The sequence below is a fragment of the Phoca vitulina genome, unplaced genomic scaffold, assembly GCF_004348235.1.
Source record: "Phoca vitulina isolate PV1807 unplaced genomic scaffold, GSC_HSeal_1.0 scaffold4, whole genome shotgun sequence".
Taxonomy (NCBI): domain Eukaryota; kingdom Metazoa; phylum Chordata; class Mammalia; order Carnivora; family Phocidae; genus Phoca; species Phoca vitulina.
The window spans coordinates 80,596,511-80,609,635 of record NW_022589707.1 but is presented as its reverse complement, the minus strand read 5'-3'; the positions used below and the strand labels follow the sequence as shown (position 1 = coordinate 80,609,635).

The following is a 13,125-nucleotide window of genomic DNA, read 5'->3' as shown; positions in this document are numbered from 1 at the left end:
GGTGGCATAATATAACAAGAAAAAAAAAGTTATCACAGAACCTCTACCACCGGGTTTTTTTTTCTTTTCCTGAGCGCCTTTTTTTCTTTCTTCTCTTTTTTTTTTTTTTTTTTTTTTTTTTTTTTTTAGTGTTTAACTTTTTAAAAAATAAATTGGGTTTTGGGTGACACTTTCCTGGTATTTTTTCTAGGGGTTTTCCAACCTCTGCTGACTTTGCTAACGTACCTGGTTTTCCATTGCTACCATAAATAGACATTTCTAATTTGAAAGTTAAAGGCAGGGAGCACCTCTGCTGGCAAGAGAGAGGGAATTTAATGCCAAAATGTTACTTGCCACCTGTAAGTAGGCCCTAGACGGCTCCTATCAAAGTGGAAGCTCTCTTTGTGTCCTGAGCTTACCTAATCACAGCCTCTCTTCCTCCTCCCATCCTCCAGCTGTCCTCAGAGCCTCCACTGACCCAAGCTGCTCCCCATTCACATTAAAGATAGAGATGACTCAGGACACCTTATAATGCCAGTCCTCTAATACAGTGTTCTTTTAGGAACATTCAAAATTTAGCCAAAGGAAAGAAATTCTAATTGTAGGATTCCAGGCTTTGCTCTTGCGGGCCCAAGAGGTACTATGGGAGCAGGCAGAACGTTATTTCTCCAGTAATACTTGCAGTCAATGGTATGAAGTCTTTAGATGACGTCCTACTTCCTTGCCCACTATCCACTAGAAAGAAGTTGGGGCCAACTGGATCTGTGGACATTGGAGGGGGACCAAAGAAAATTTGCAAAGAGTGCACAGGAGTGCCACTCCTGCAGAATTTTTTACATGTTTGTGGAGGACACGGGGATAACTCAAAGGGAAGAGAGGCAATCTAGTGATTAGGAATGTTCTCTGTCCTCGAAAGGGCTCCTGAGGAGGTGTGTCTTGGAGTTGGGGCATGTATAAAATATGCACTAATGGTAAGGAGGGCCCCTTTGGAGAGCTTTCTTCCGATCCCCATATAATTTCATTTTACCCCAAATTAGACACCAAATTAAGAACAAGAAAGGAAAACTTAAATCCCTTGTTCAGATCTGCCAAATCGAAAGCTCCACTTACGCAATACTACATTTCACCAGCCAAAACAGCAGCATGCATTTATTTTAGGACCTGGCGAGTATTCCAGCGCAGGAACCTGCGAGTGTTATGACAGCGCGCACACATAACTGGGTAAGGCGACAAACCAGGAAATGGATGTTCTTAAAGGACCAAAAAGAAAGGGGATCCTGATTAAAATGACATCCATCAGTTACCGAGAGGCCTAGTCACCCTTTGAGGAGCTCTAGACTCATACAAGAATGACCAGGTCGACAGGCAGTAAGTCATCCAGGAGCTAACACAGCCCTGAAATGAATGGAGATCTGCATCAGTGACCTCCAGTCCCCAGGCCCAACTCCTGACACACTGGAAAAGGGGTGCCTCTGTCCTGCTGGGGCCAGCTCTGCCCCCAACCAAAGTATATATTAGACAGATAGTTAAAGAATATCATTGCAAGGGGGGTGGCGAATTCTTTGCCTGCTTGAAACACCCATCTTTGGGGTGCGTCTTTACACCCAAAAGCTTCACAAGCCAAGAGCACCGGGGAGAGGTACAGGCCAGGACTATCAATGTCGGGAATTGTCTTCTCTCTTTCATCCTCTAACACCCTCTAACACAGGGGCCTAATGCCCTTGGGCTGCCCAGGGTCAGGACAAGCGTGAGGTGGGATGAGGAGAAGAGAAGGATAATGAAGCCGGGCCTGCTCCCCCATCCAGTACTATCCCCCTTATGCTTCATGGCATGAGGCAGCACAAAGGGGAATTCCATTTTTTGAGGCCTTCTGAGGTGCCAAAGACTGCTGGTCGCATTATATACATTATCTCTTTCGAATCCTCACAACCCAACGTGGTAGCTTTCACCATTCACACATTCCCTATGAGGCGCGAGGGAAATTAAGAAATGTATCCAAATTCACACAGGGGTTCAAAGCTGGGTCTGACCTCCCCAGCCCCTGCTCATACAGGACACATTTTATGCTCCTCTTCGTTTCCCTTGGTGCCTCTCTGGCCTAGACCCTCCGGCCCCAGCTCTGGCTCAGTGACCCTTATAGCCCAGGAACTCACTCCACCTGGGGCCGGCTAGAGTCGTGCCTGGGAGAGTCAGGACCTTCCCCTTGCTGCTGTTGGGCATTGGGCCGATAAGCCACATGCCCTGACATGTTGGCTTCTCCCACCACTTCCAGCCTCAGCTGAAACACAGGCTGTGAGATCTGATTTCCCTAACTGCTACCAAAAGGGGCCACAGAGGCAGCCCAGAAGTGGTGCCCAGGGGTGGTTATCTCTACATTGGAGAGACCCAGTCTGACGGTTTTCTTCACCCTCCTCCCTTGCAAGGACTACTCTAAGGCACAATCTCTCGAAACATCCTCCCTGAAGACCTCCCATGTGGCTGAACAGACACACCTGCCTACTTACCAGCCCTGTGTCTCCAGAGCTCTTGGTGAAGCGATGCTAATTCATCCCCAGCATTACTCCCCGAACCTTTCCCTGTCTCCCTTCACCTTTCCCTCATCATCATCACTCAGAGATTGCACTTTTTAAACCAGTTTTGTCTTGACTTACTAATTTTGTCGTTCTTAATAATGCCCTCCACCCTCACTCCCTATCCCCTGTAACTTTCATCTAACCATGGGGTCCCCCAGCCCACTCCCCTCATGTCCCCACTCAATACAACCATCATCTAGAACTCCTTTGTTTTTTAAATACATAGTTTTATTGCATCTATATGTAGTTCTATAAAGTATATTCTTTTTTAAGTTATGTTTTTATTCATTTATTTAATCCACTTAACAAACAGTTGTTGAACTCTATTTTTCTAGGGACCTTGCCAGGCCATGGGAATACAAGGATAAATAACACACAATACCAGCTTTTAGAAAGCTCACGGTCTAGTTGTACTCTTGATAGGATCATCTTTTTATCTTCTTAGTCACCAAACATATTCCCGCCTCAGTCTATGCTTAATCACACAGTAGAACAGATCACTCATTTTCTGTCAATCCAACTATATTTATGATTCAAGTTTTACCTCTTCTGTCAATCCTTCCAAAGATTTCAGGCAGTGTTTGAATGAACTAAGATTTAAGCTTATAAAGTATATTCTTATATTAGTTGTTTTCAACTCTACACAAATTATATGATATTGTATACTTTTAGGACATCTGCTTTCTTCACTTAATGTTTCATTTCTAGGATTTATCCACATTGTAGTGAATTAGCGTAGTTCATTTGTTTTTATTGCCATGTGATAGTCAGTTCGTGAATATATTACAATTCATCCAACCACTCTCCTGTTGATGGGCATTTGAGCTGTTTCCAGGTTTTCACACTGTGATCAGTGCAACTGTGAACATTCTTGCACACATCTCCTGTTGTAAATCTGCATGAGTTTCCCTTGGGTCCATCCCTCGGAATGAATTGTTGGATCATACGCATACAAATGTTCAACTTTAGGAGATATGCCAAACTGTTTTCCAAATTAGTTAACCAAATTAGTGCCCCTTCTATCATACTCAGACTGTTCTCTAAAATCCAGTGTTTGTATTTCCCCTTGTTCTGATAGCTGCCAAAAACGAGAATTGCTGGGCAACAGGGCAGTACCTTACGTTTCCTCTGAGTATTTGCATTTTTTAAGAGGATGCTTGGAGAGGCAGTGCTTTCATCCAAAGCAATGACTTTCTCAGGCTAAATATGAATAGAGGCCCTTCCAGATTCACTCATGTTCACTGACATGCTTCCTAAGTTCTGGTGCTGTGTAAGACCTTGACCATCCAGGAGTGGGAGACACAGTTCTGCCTTCAAACATTCTGAAGACTGATGTCTGAGAAAGACAAGAAGACTAATTATGTTGGGTCTGGATGCTATCTCAGTCTTGCTATTTCTTCCTCACTCATCTTTCCCCTAGGTGAAGGTAATGCAGGTTGACAGAAGGCAGCGGGGTGGGGGAGGGGGGTGGAGAATGCGCTGCACAGGAAGGCTTCAGAGAGAGCAGACAAGTATACACTAAACTCGAAGTTACCCCAAGGCAAATAACTGCAAATAGTCCCACCTGGTTATTTGCTATCATCGGTCCCTTCCACGATAAATGTCCTAGGAGAAATGTCCCCTTCTGACGAGGACAACTAGTTCTATGGTGAGTCAGAGACCTGATTGCCCCATACGTAGAGACTGGTAGAAACCTGCCCTTCTACTCAGCTTCACGCACACAAGGATCTCTTAGAGTGGATATAGTATAGGTTAGGACCTCTCTGCCCTCACTCCCTATCCCCTGTTTGCCTCTGCTTCGCTTCATCTTCAAGCTGACTCCATGTGTCAGCCAGATGGACTCTGGCTGCCTCACGCCTCCAGAGTTGCCTATGATCCTGGAAAAAGGGTATTTTTCTGGATAGCTGGTAAATAACCAGAGAGACTTCTGGCTAAATGCTCTTTCAGGAACTAATCACTGTGACTAGAAAGATAAAATACTCTGATTGACTGAGTCTGGACCACATACCCATCCTTGGGCCAAACAACCTGACCAGGAATACTTTGGAAAGAGGGTGGGGAATGTCCCCCCAAAGGATGCCGGGCAGATAAAAAAATGTGTGCCCATGAAAAGGCTCAAGAAGATAGCAGTTTTACTTGATTACTCTAGTTCATATTCCTCTTATTACCTCTTTCACTAGTGAGAGACAAGGCACAGCCATATTTTACATTGTCCCTGGGTATTCTATCTACAATGATCCTTGTAATAGAGAAATAACTTAAGTCATCTGCCTGACTTCTCCTTGTAGTGGCTTTAGTAATCACATGCATAAAAGAATGTTTAGGACTGCACATGCAGCCTAGCATAATATAGATTTATAGTCCCCTATAACAGTTGAACAAGCAGGGACCTCAAGTGGCTCCCCACTCTACCCTTAAAGTTTAGGAGGAATTCTGTTCCCCACTCTACTCTTTACCTGGGTTACTGATCTGGAAGTGTCATGAGTTCACTCTCCTACATGGAGCACTTTCCATCAGTTTTCTCAATACCTTTTTTTCTGGGGCTCTGGGTATATTCCTTATGCCTCTCTCTTCTTATCACCAGCAGCTCCATAACTAATCACCTTTCCCTGTTTTCTTCTCCTTAGGGCAGTCTATTAGAATTCTCAACCCTGGAATTTCTGAAGATGCCACTGAAGGGTGGGCATTTTGGTAGGCTGGGGATAGCAGACAGAAGATAAATCATAAAATCAAACCTCACAGACAGCGGTCCACCTCACCTACTTAATGATTAGAGCTGGCTCTGGGGAGTCCCTCAGTGCTTAGAATGTTAAGTTTACAGCCTTTCCAAGGGTTCTGAGAGTGCCATAAGATTATCCCTAGAAGTCCTACACAGGATGTCTTACATGGGACCTAAATCAATAGTAGTTGATGTAAATTATGAAGATGGTAATCATTGCCAACTTCTCTCTGTTGTACCACAGATTTTGCAAGGTAGTCAAATTGTAGAGTGGAAGACAAAAAATACAAAAAGTATAGGTTTTGTATTCTTCATTGCACATATTACAACTTGAAAATATATTTTCCTTAGTTTTTTATGCTTTTGGCCTTTCCTTAAAGAATATAAATTCTCTGAGGACAAAAATATCCGGTTCTACCTTGTATGATGAGCACTTAGCAAAGTGCCTAGTCTATATGGGTGATCAGTAAATATTGGAAAGAAAAGGTCTCTATTCAGGTCTCCCTTTCTTCTCAAATGGTTGGCAACTACTGAAGTTAAATGTGCTAAGAAAATCCAGTCTTCCTTAAATTAAATTGTGCGGGAACCCGAGTTTACTTTAGTTCTGCTTCCCATTTTCCTTTCCTTTGATACTGAACAGCTTCTCCAGCATACTCCCCAGGCACTCAGTATCCCTTCTGCAGCTTCTTGGCAGCCTGGAACTTTCTCCTTTAGTTAAGCCTGTCTTTCTAGGATGGTGCCCCAGATTCCAAGATTACCCCTTTTTTCCTACACTCCCATTAAAATTCACATTTTTCTCATTGCCAGGAGAAAAATAATCAGATAATTTTCCATTAAGTGTTATGCTGTAATAGACCATTTAATGCAATAATGCTCCAGGGTGTTGGTATTTTAAAATGTGAAGCTCTAGGGGCACCTGGCTGGCTCAGTCAGTGGAGGGTGTGACTCTTAATCTCGGGGTTGTGGGTTCGAGTCCCACATTGGATGTAGAGATCACTTAAAAATAAAATCTTTTTAAAAAATAAAATGAGAATCTGTTAACATAAGATAAAGTATTAGGATGGCATTTCAGGATCCCTGTGACAAGGTAGTAGGATACATGTATATTTCTATAGGCAGGTGGTAGGGTGGTTGGGGCTGTCCTCCTTCTCTCTGGGTTTTGCCTTGATAAAAAGTCAAAGTCAATAAATTCTTAGGCTTCTTATCATATGGTCGTTCTGGGAAATGAAAAAAAAAAGAGAAGAAAAGAAATAAGAAAATGGAGGATTTTAAACACAAACAAAAAACCTTGTTTTCATCTAAAAAAGGGGGAAAGGGGGCACCTGGGTGGCTCAGATGGTTAAGCGTCTGCCTTCGGCTCAGGTCATGATCCAGGGTCCTGGGATCGAGCCCCGCATCAGGCTCCCTGCTCAGCGGGGGGCCTGCTTCTCCCCCTCCCTCTGCTTCTCCCCCTGCTCATATTCTCTCTCTCTCTATCTCTGTGTCTCGAATGAATAAATTAAAAAACCTTTAAAAAAAATAAAATAAAATAAGGGGAAAAAAGAAAAGACCAAAGAAGTTGTTTCAGAAAGCCAAGACCAATTTATTTAGCTTGTAAGACAATGACAAATAATTCTTGCTTTAGAAAAATGGGATGGGCAAAGAGTATAAAAAATACAAACCTATGAAGGATAAAGAATGATCACAAGAGGTTCTCCAAAAGAATCCTTTAAATGGCTAACTCCTGAAGTGCATTTAAAGTAAAATTCCACTTGCAAAAATTACATTTACAGTTAACTTTCTAGAAACCATGCTACTGCATAAAATACTTTCTTCTGCCTCCAAGAGAAATTGTAAACAAACTTCCACTGCCAAAATTTTGTCAGCATCAGAATTTCCCTGGCCAGCTTCTACTCAGGGATTTCTCTATTTACCCTCTTCATATCATGTTAGGAAATTGATTTGTTTGTTGATAAGATTACAGACCTCCTGGGCATGTGACTGATCAGCTTTGAAAGTGGTCCCCTGTGGTAGCCTGTTCTCTCTTAATAAGTGCTACAAAGGCACTCAAAAGATCATGGAGGTCCTGACAAAATTCACAGGACCAGAATCAGGAGGGAAGGGCATTTCTTTGGGTTTCCTATGTTAGATATAAAAAGTTCAGGTCCTGGGGCGATCCTGTCCAGCATGCTAAAAACAAAACACTTCATCTGCTCAGTTTACTGTCCCAGATCTATCACACCCTGTTCTCTCTCTGGCAGGAAGTCAGTTCTCTGCACTTGCAAGTAGAATAAACAAACCATCCATACAAACCTAGTGGACATTTTATTTTGTTTCCTACCAGGTTTCAAGAGAGATCCCTGGGTGTAATACAATATTAAACTTGATATATCTGTATAACTCTGTGGGGCCACTCTACTTTCCAGGGAGACAATAAAACGTGGAAGTCCCTGGAATCATTACTTATGATAGAAACAGCTCAAAATTGGATTCTAAACTCTCCATATCCACCCTGCTACATAGCTTAGGCAGCCTGCTGAACCCTCTATCCTGGGTAGGATTCTGGGACCAGCCTAAGACATTTTCACATTTGTCTTCATTCCCAAGTCCTGATTTGTTGTTGGAAGTACTCCATCGATGTTATTTAACATACTTAAGTTGATACTATACAAATACTGCACTCTCATTACACAGAGAGGTAAGCAAAAGGAAATTAAATGGCAATGCATCAGGAAAATTTCCAAGTCTGATAAAGCCAGAGCAGGAATGAGTGGTTTCTGCCCCTAAATCTCGTGCTTTCGTTGCAGGTAGTATTCTGCTGCTGGTGCTAAACTGGCTGGTTGCTTCTGCTCATTGTCACCCATCTGGGACCTGAGATCCCATGACCAACGGGTTTAGAATATATCAGCTCTCTTGAACCTCCCCGCTAACTTCCTTTTGAGTTTATCTTTTATACTACTGCCATAGTGATATTCCTAAACTGAAACCTGATCGTGTTACTGTCCTTTGCCTCAAAGCAACTCACTGCAGAGAATAAAGTCTGAACTCCTAGCCTGGCACAGAAAGCCCTGCCTCTACATTGCTCCCCTTAGTCAAAGCATCAGATTGAGGTGTTTGGTCTCACAAAAGAACTCCCTTCTCCTCTCTCACCATTCCCTACCTTCTGCTGCACTTCCATCTGGACCCCCCTCCCATCTACCTGGAGAACCCCCTTCACATCCCTCAAGCTTTGACGCTGCATCGCTTCTGCTATGAGGCCCTTTCTGATATGCTTTCATCCCTCTGAGCTTCTATCTCAACAAAATATATATCATAATTCCTACACCCTCCCTTAGTTCAAGAGTCACATGAAAAAGGGAGTATGAAAGGTCTCTGAAAAATGCCAAACACCATGCAAATTCCGAGTTATGTTTATTATAAAAGTTATACAATATGCCTTTTTTCTGTAGAAATCTAACTGAAGTATTCCTGATGGTCACTATAAAATTAATCTCTACAAATTAGGACATTTTTCCTGTTTATTCATTGCTTAAATGTGAGCTAAGCTTAAGATGGTGATGAGAACTGTGCTCACTTCAGCCACAAATAGATTAAAATTGGACCCACACAAAGAGGATTAGGGTGACCTTTGCCCCACCTGATTTGCAGTAGTGAAAATTTTCATTTTCTTTGCTTTCTAGAATCCTATTACCAAGTTTCATATTTCTTTCCTTTTATCAATGGAATAGTCTTCCTTAGAACTCTCATCCTCTTCTGGACAATAAATAAAAGTTTGATTTCCTTACGCTTTTGCTCTAACATTGAGTCTTGGTTACTTCTTGACCACCCAATTGGGAGATCGGGCCACCCACAGTTTCTGGAACACAGTGATAATAGCAGGTAACATTTACTAAGTACTTACTCTGTACTGGGCCCTCTTCCTTACATCTCTGAAAATTACACAATTTAAACCTCACTACAACTCTCATTTCCTCTCTGCGAAATGGGGATGAGAAAAGTGAAACTTAAAGGCTAAAGTCCTTGCTGAAAGTCACAAAGTAGAAGCAGGGTTTAAACTGGGAAGTCTAACAACAACACAGCCCTGTTATTGACCACTAAATTGTAACCACTGCTCTAATGGACTTCCGAGCAGCAAGAGGGCTCTCTTGCGCTCCAAAAGCTTACATTTAGTGCAACGGGTGGTGGGGCCTAGGGCTATGAGAGCAGACATCAGGCTTTAGGCACATGGATCAATCAATCATATGCCACAGGGCGTCACCACCACCTGTTGGGAACCGGACGCGGAAGGGAGACAGCCAAGGTGCTAACACCCAGGTAGCCACTGAGCAGGGGCCTACCAGAGTCGAAGCAATTTGCCATATACTGAATCCTCAGGCATTTTGTTCAGTCTTCAACAGAATGGAAAATGATTTTGTCTTACTCATTTCCCTCCATTCCTGAACACACCTTCAACAAAGATCTCAATAGTTTAAATGTGGTATCCCAGATTGGATCCTGAAGCAGTAAAAAACATTAGTGGACAACTGGTGAGGTTTGAAAATTTCTGTAGCTTAGTTAATATTAATACACCAATGTTACTTTCCTTTTTTTGACACGTGTCTCTTGGTAATAGAAGATGTAACATTAGGGGAAGCTGGGTGAAGTATACATAGGAACTTTGCAACTTTTCTGTAAATCAAAAATTATTTTAAAAATTAAAATTTAATTTAAAAAGACTTTAATTATTTTGAGATTAATTCACTGGGCCCACTGAGTTAATCTATTGCACAATTTAAATAAATTTGGAGTGATTTTTACATTTTTCTAAAACAGTTTTCTTAAAAGATTTTTTATTTATTTACATGAGAAAGAGAGAGCGAGCACAAGCAGGGGGGAGGAGCAGAGGGAGAGGGAGAAGCAGACTCCCCGCTGAGCAGGGAGCCCGATGTGGAGCTCAATGTGGAGCTCGATCCCAGGTCCCCAAGATCAGGACCTGAGCCAAAGGCAGACGCTTAACTGACTGAGCCATGCAGGGACCCCGATTTTTACATCTTCCTAGAATGATTGTTGAATACATCAGTGAAAAGAAAAGAACTGTGTTTATTGACAAAATTCAGGTTTTGAACTCAGCAGTAATAAACACTATCTTTTCAGGAGAAAGATAAATATTGGTTGAGAATGAGTTACAAAGTCTCATCTTCCTAATAAAATCACCAGAACTTGGTATTACCACTGACAAACACAAAGGAATGTTAATAGTTTGCCAACAATATGATTTCCCTAACACACATTCCTTCTCACCCCTTGACATCCTTAAATCGCAAGTATCATAACCTGGCACATGTTTCATAAACAGCAAAGAGAAAGTAAAATAATGGGTAGGTAGATAACTCAGCCATAATTATACTACCACTGATAGGACTCAATAATACTACTTCAGACAGGACAATTTTGCATTACATGTATTATTTTCCGTAACAGCCCGGGTAGAGAGTGGAACATGTTGTACCCAGAGCTCCCCGCTCTTAGCTCAGATTTGAAGAACAAATCAGAAAATGACCAGTGTTGCAGTCAATGTGATAGTCATCTGAACATTCTTCCCAGATTTTGAACAGTTGTGCCTTCAATGAAGATGCTATTGTTTAAAAACTCTTGTTTTTCCAGGGTCAAAAAAATTTACAACTATCTGGTTGCCTAATCAGATCTCACTTGCTCTGCCAGCCACTACCAGCTCCTTCTCAGGAAAGTGGGAGTTCCTCTGCACTGAGATGACCAGCGATAGCAGTGCTAACCTCTACATAACTCGAAGTAACTGTAGTAGTTCACTCCTGCTTTGTGTGGCCCAGTCAGATCCTGTGAATTAGTCCTCACAAGTGACCAGATATTGCTCTTCTGCTCAACTTAAGTGGTCTGCATCTCTTCAAAACTAGTGGCACATAGCCAAGGACGAGAATTTCTTAAAGTTCAAGGTGCAAACTCTAGCACTAAAGGTTTTCTGGAGAGAAACAACCGTGCCTTCTTCCACTGTTGGGTGTGAACATGAAGCAGGAGAGAAAGCAAGGAGGGGCACAAAAGAGGAAACAAAATCAAGCTTCTCAGAAGCTGAGAAAGGGTCTGGCCAATTCTAAATTCTTAGACCTTCAAAAAAATGAAAAACTAAATGCCAAAACTGGGTTACTAAATTACAGTATATTTTAGATTTTTAAAGTTAATAAATAAAATTGCAAAGTGAACAGCGTTCTGCTCTAGCAGTGTATAGCTCATTCGGAAACTAACAGTCCAATCTAACACTGAATCTTAGTGACTATGAAACCCAAGCCAAAATAGCACTACTATCCACAACCCACTCCCAGGCCTCAAAAAAACGGCAATAAAAGTTTAGAAAAATGGACTAAAGAGAATACAAAGAGTAGAGCAGCAAGAAAGCCAGTAAGGAGATCACTACCTTGGAGCTCTGATAACTGAGTGCCAGAAGAAAAGGTGCAGAAACGGAATAGAAAAGAAAAACAACAAAAGAAGCAGCGAAGACTTGGACTACCACTTACAGTGGTCTCAGGCGCACTTAGAAGGATGTCCAATAACAGTTGTCAAACCCTCCTAGAATAACTTCAATGGCAAGGAACCTAATTCATAGGTAAGTGCTTGAAAGTGGGTACTGGGATCCTATTGTGCTAAGTTGATTTCTTCCTTATTTACTAAGTATTATACGGTGTTAACCATCTTACCATACAGGGCAACAGGCCACCATTCCAGCTCTCCAAGAACTTCCAAGATATTGGGGAAGCCGCTAAGGAGGTCACAACTTAGGGACTCCAATAACTGGGTGCTAAGAGGTAAGCGACACCTAAACGGAATCCGAAGAGGGAGCAGGAATTAGCCTTCTGTAGAAAGACACCTAGAGTCCCCCCCCCCCAAGTTGAGGACATGCCCGATGGGGTAGGAGGTGGGTAGGTGAGTCAGGAGGCTGTCCGGCCAAGCCTTTTTCTATTCGATATACATCCTTCAACCCTGACTCCAGTGATAATTTTCGCAGTAAACTCAATCTCTGTAAGAATGTGTGATCTCCCGAGCTGTTCTGCAACAACTTTCCACCATTTTAGTAAAAGACCCCTAACACCAGCGTTGAAACGTGGCTTCATCTGTAACAATATTTTCTAAGTCCGTCTACAGATTGGGAACTGCGAACGGAAGCGGCTAGAAGAAAGCTGCGGCCGGGGACAGTGAGCGCGGGACTAGCCCCGAGCGAGGGCTATGCGCGCGAACCGTGCTGCGCAGGTGCGGGGGTGGGCGCGCACATGCGCGGGAGGAGACGGAGCGCCGGGGGGCTGGACATCGGGGAAGGGGGTGCGGCGCACACAGCATGGCGTCCAACATCTACTGGGTTCGCCAGCGGATCAGCCGGCTCGGCCAGGTGCGGCCTGGGGAGGCGCCTCCCCTTCCCAGCCCCAGCCCACCCCTCGCCTCCCGCCACCGCCCCCTTTTCCGTCCCCGCCTCAGCGCCTCGGCGAGCGGCTCAACCGCCGCCGCCCCGGCCCGCCCCGCCCCGCCCCTCCCCGCCCCGTGGCCGCCCGGGCCCACCTCCCAGAGCCCGCCCCGCCCGGCCTTCCTCGCGGCCCTGCTGCTCGGTCTCGTCGGTCCCCCTCCTTCTCCACCCCGCTGTCCTGACTCTCTCTCCCTCCTTCCCTCAGAGGATGTCCTCCTTCCAGCTCAACATTAACCCGCTCAAGGAGCCGCTCGGCTTCATCAAGGTCCTCGAGTGGGTGAGTGCAGCCCGCGCCAGCGAGGCCTGGAATCGCGCCGCCGTGACCGCGCCCGCGCCGGCTCCGACCCGGCCGGCGCCCTCGGCGGGGAGGCCAGGGGCCCCGGGAGCGGGAGCGAGAGCAGGAGCGGCCAGGC

General features: G+C 44.1%; 1 protein-coding gene and 1 long non-coding RNA gene across 3 annotated transcripts in view; one reads left to right on the top strand and one right to left on the bottom strand.

Annotated features, from left to right (window-relative positions):
• The window catches only part of LOC116631131, a 27,865-nt gene that overhangs the window by 7,023 nt on the left and 7,717 nt on the right, over positions 1–13,125 (bottom strand). Inside the window, exon 2 of one of the 2 annotated variants that reach the window (XR_004299093.1) lies at positions 11,955–12,073. The exons of the other annotated variant lie outside the window; for it this stretch is intronic. This is a non-coding gene — a long non-coding RNA (uncharacterized LOC116631131). The remainder of the gene's footprint in view (positions 1–11,954; positions 12,074–13,125) is intronic. 2 annotated transcript variants of the gene reach the window in all.
• The window catches only part of SYPL1 (synaptophysin like 1), a 24,799-nt gene continuing 24,234 nt past the window's right edge, over positions 12,561–13,125 (top strand). The window contains exons 1-2 of the mRNA XM_032402358.1: positions 12,561–12,640; positions 12,918–12,989. Coding sequence (XP_032258249.1) covers positions 12,590–12,640; positions 12,918–12,989 — 123 coding nt within the window. The 5' untranslated portion in view covers positions 12,561–12,589. The remainder of the gene's footprint in view (positions 12,641–12,917; positions 12,990–13,125) is intronic.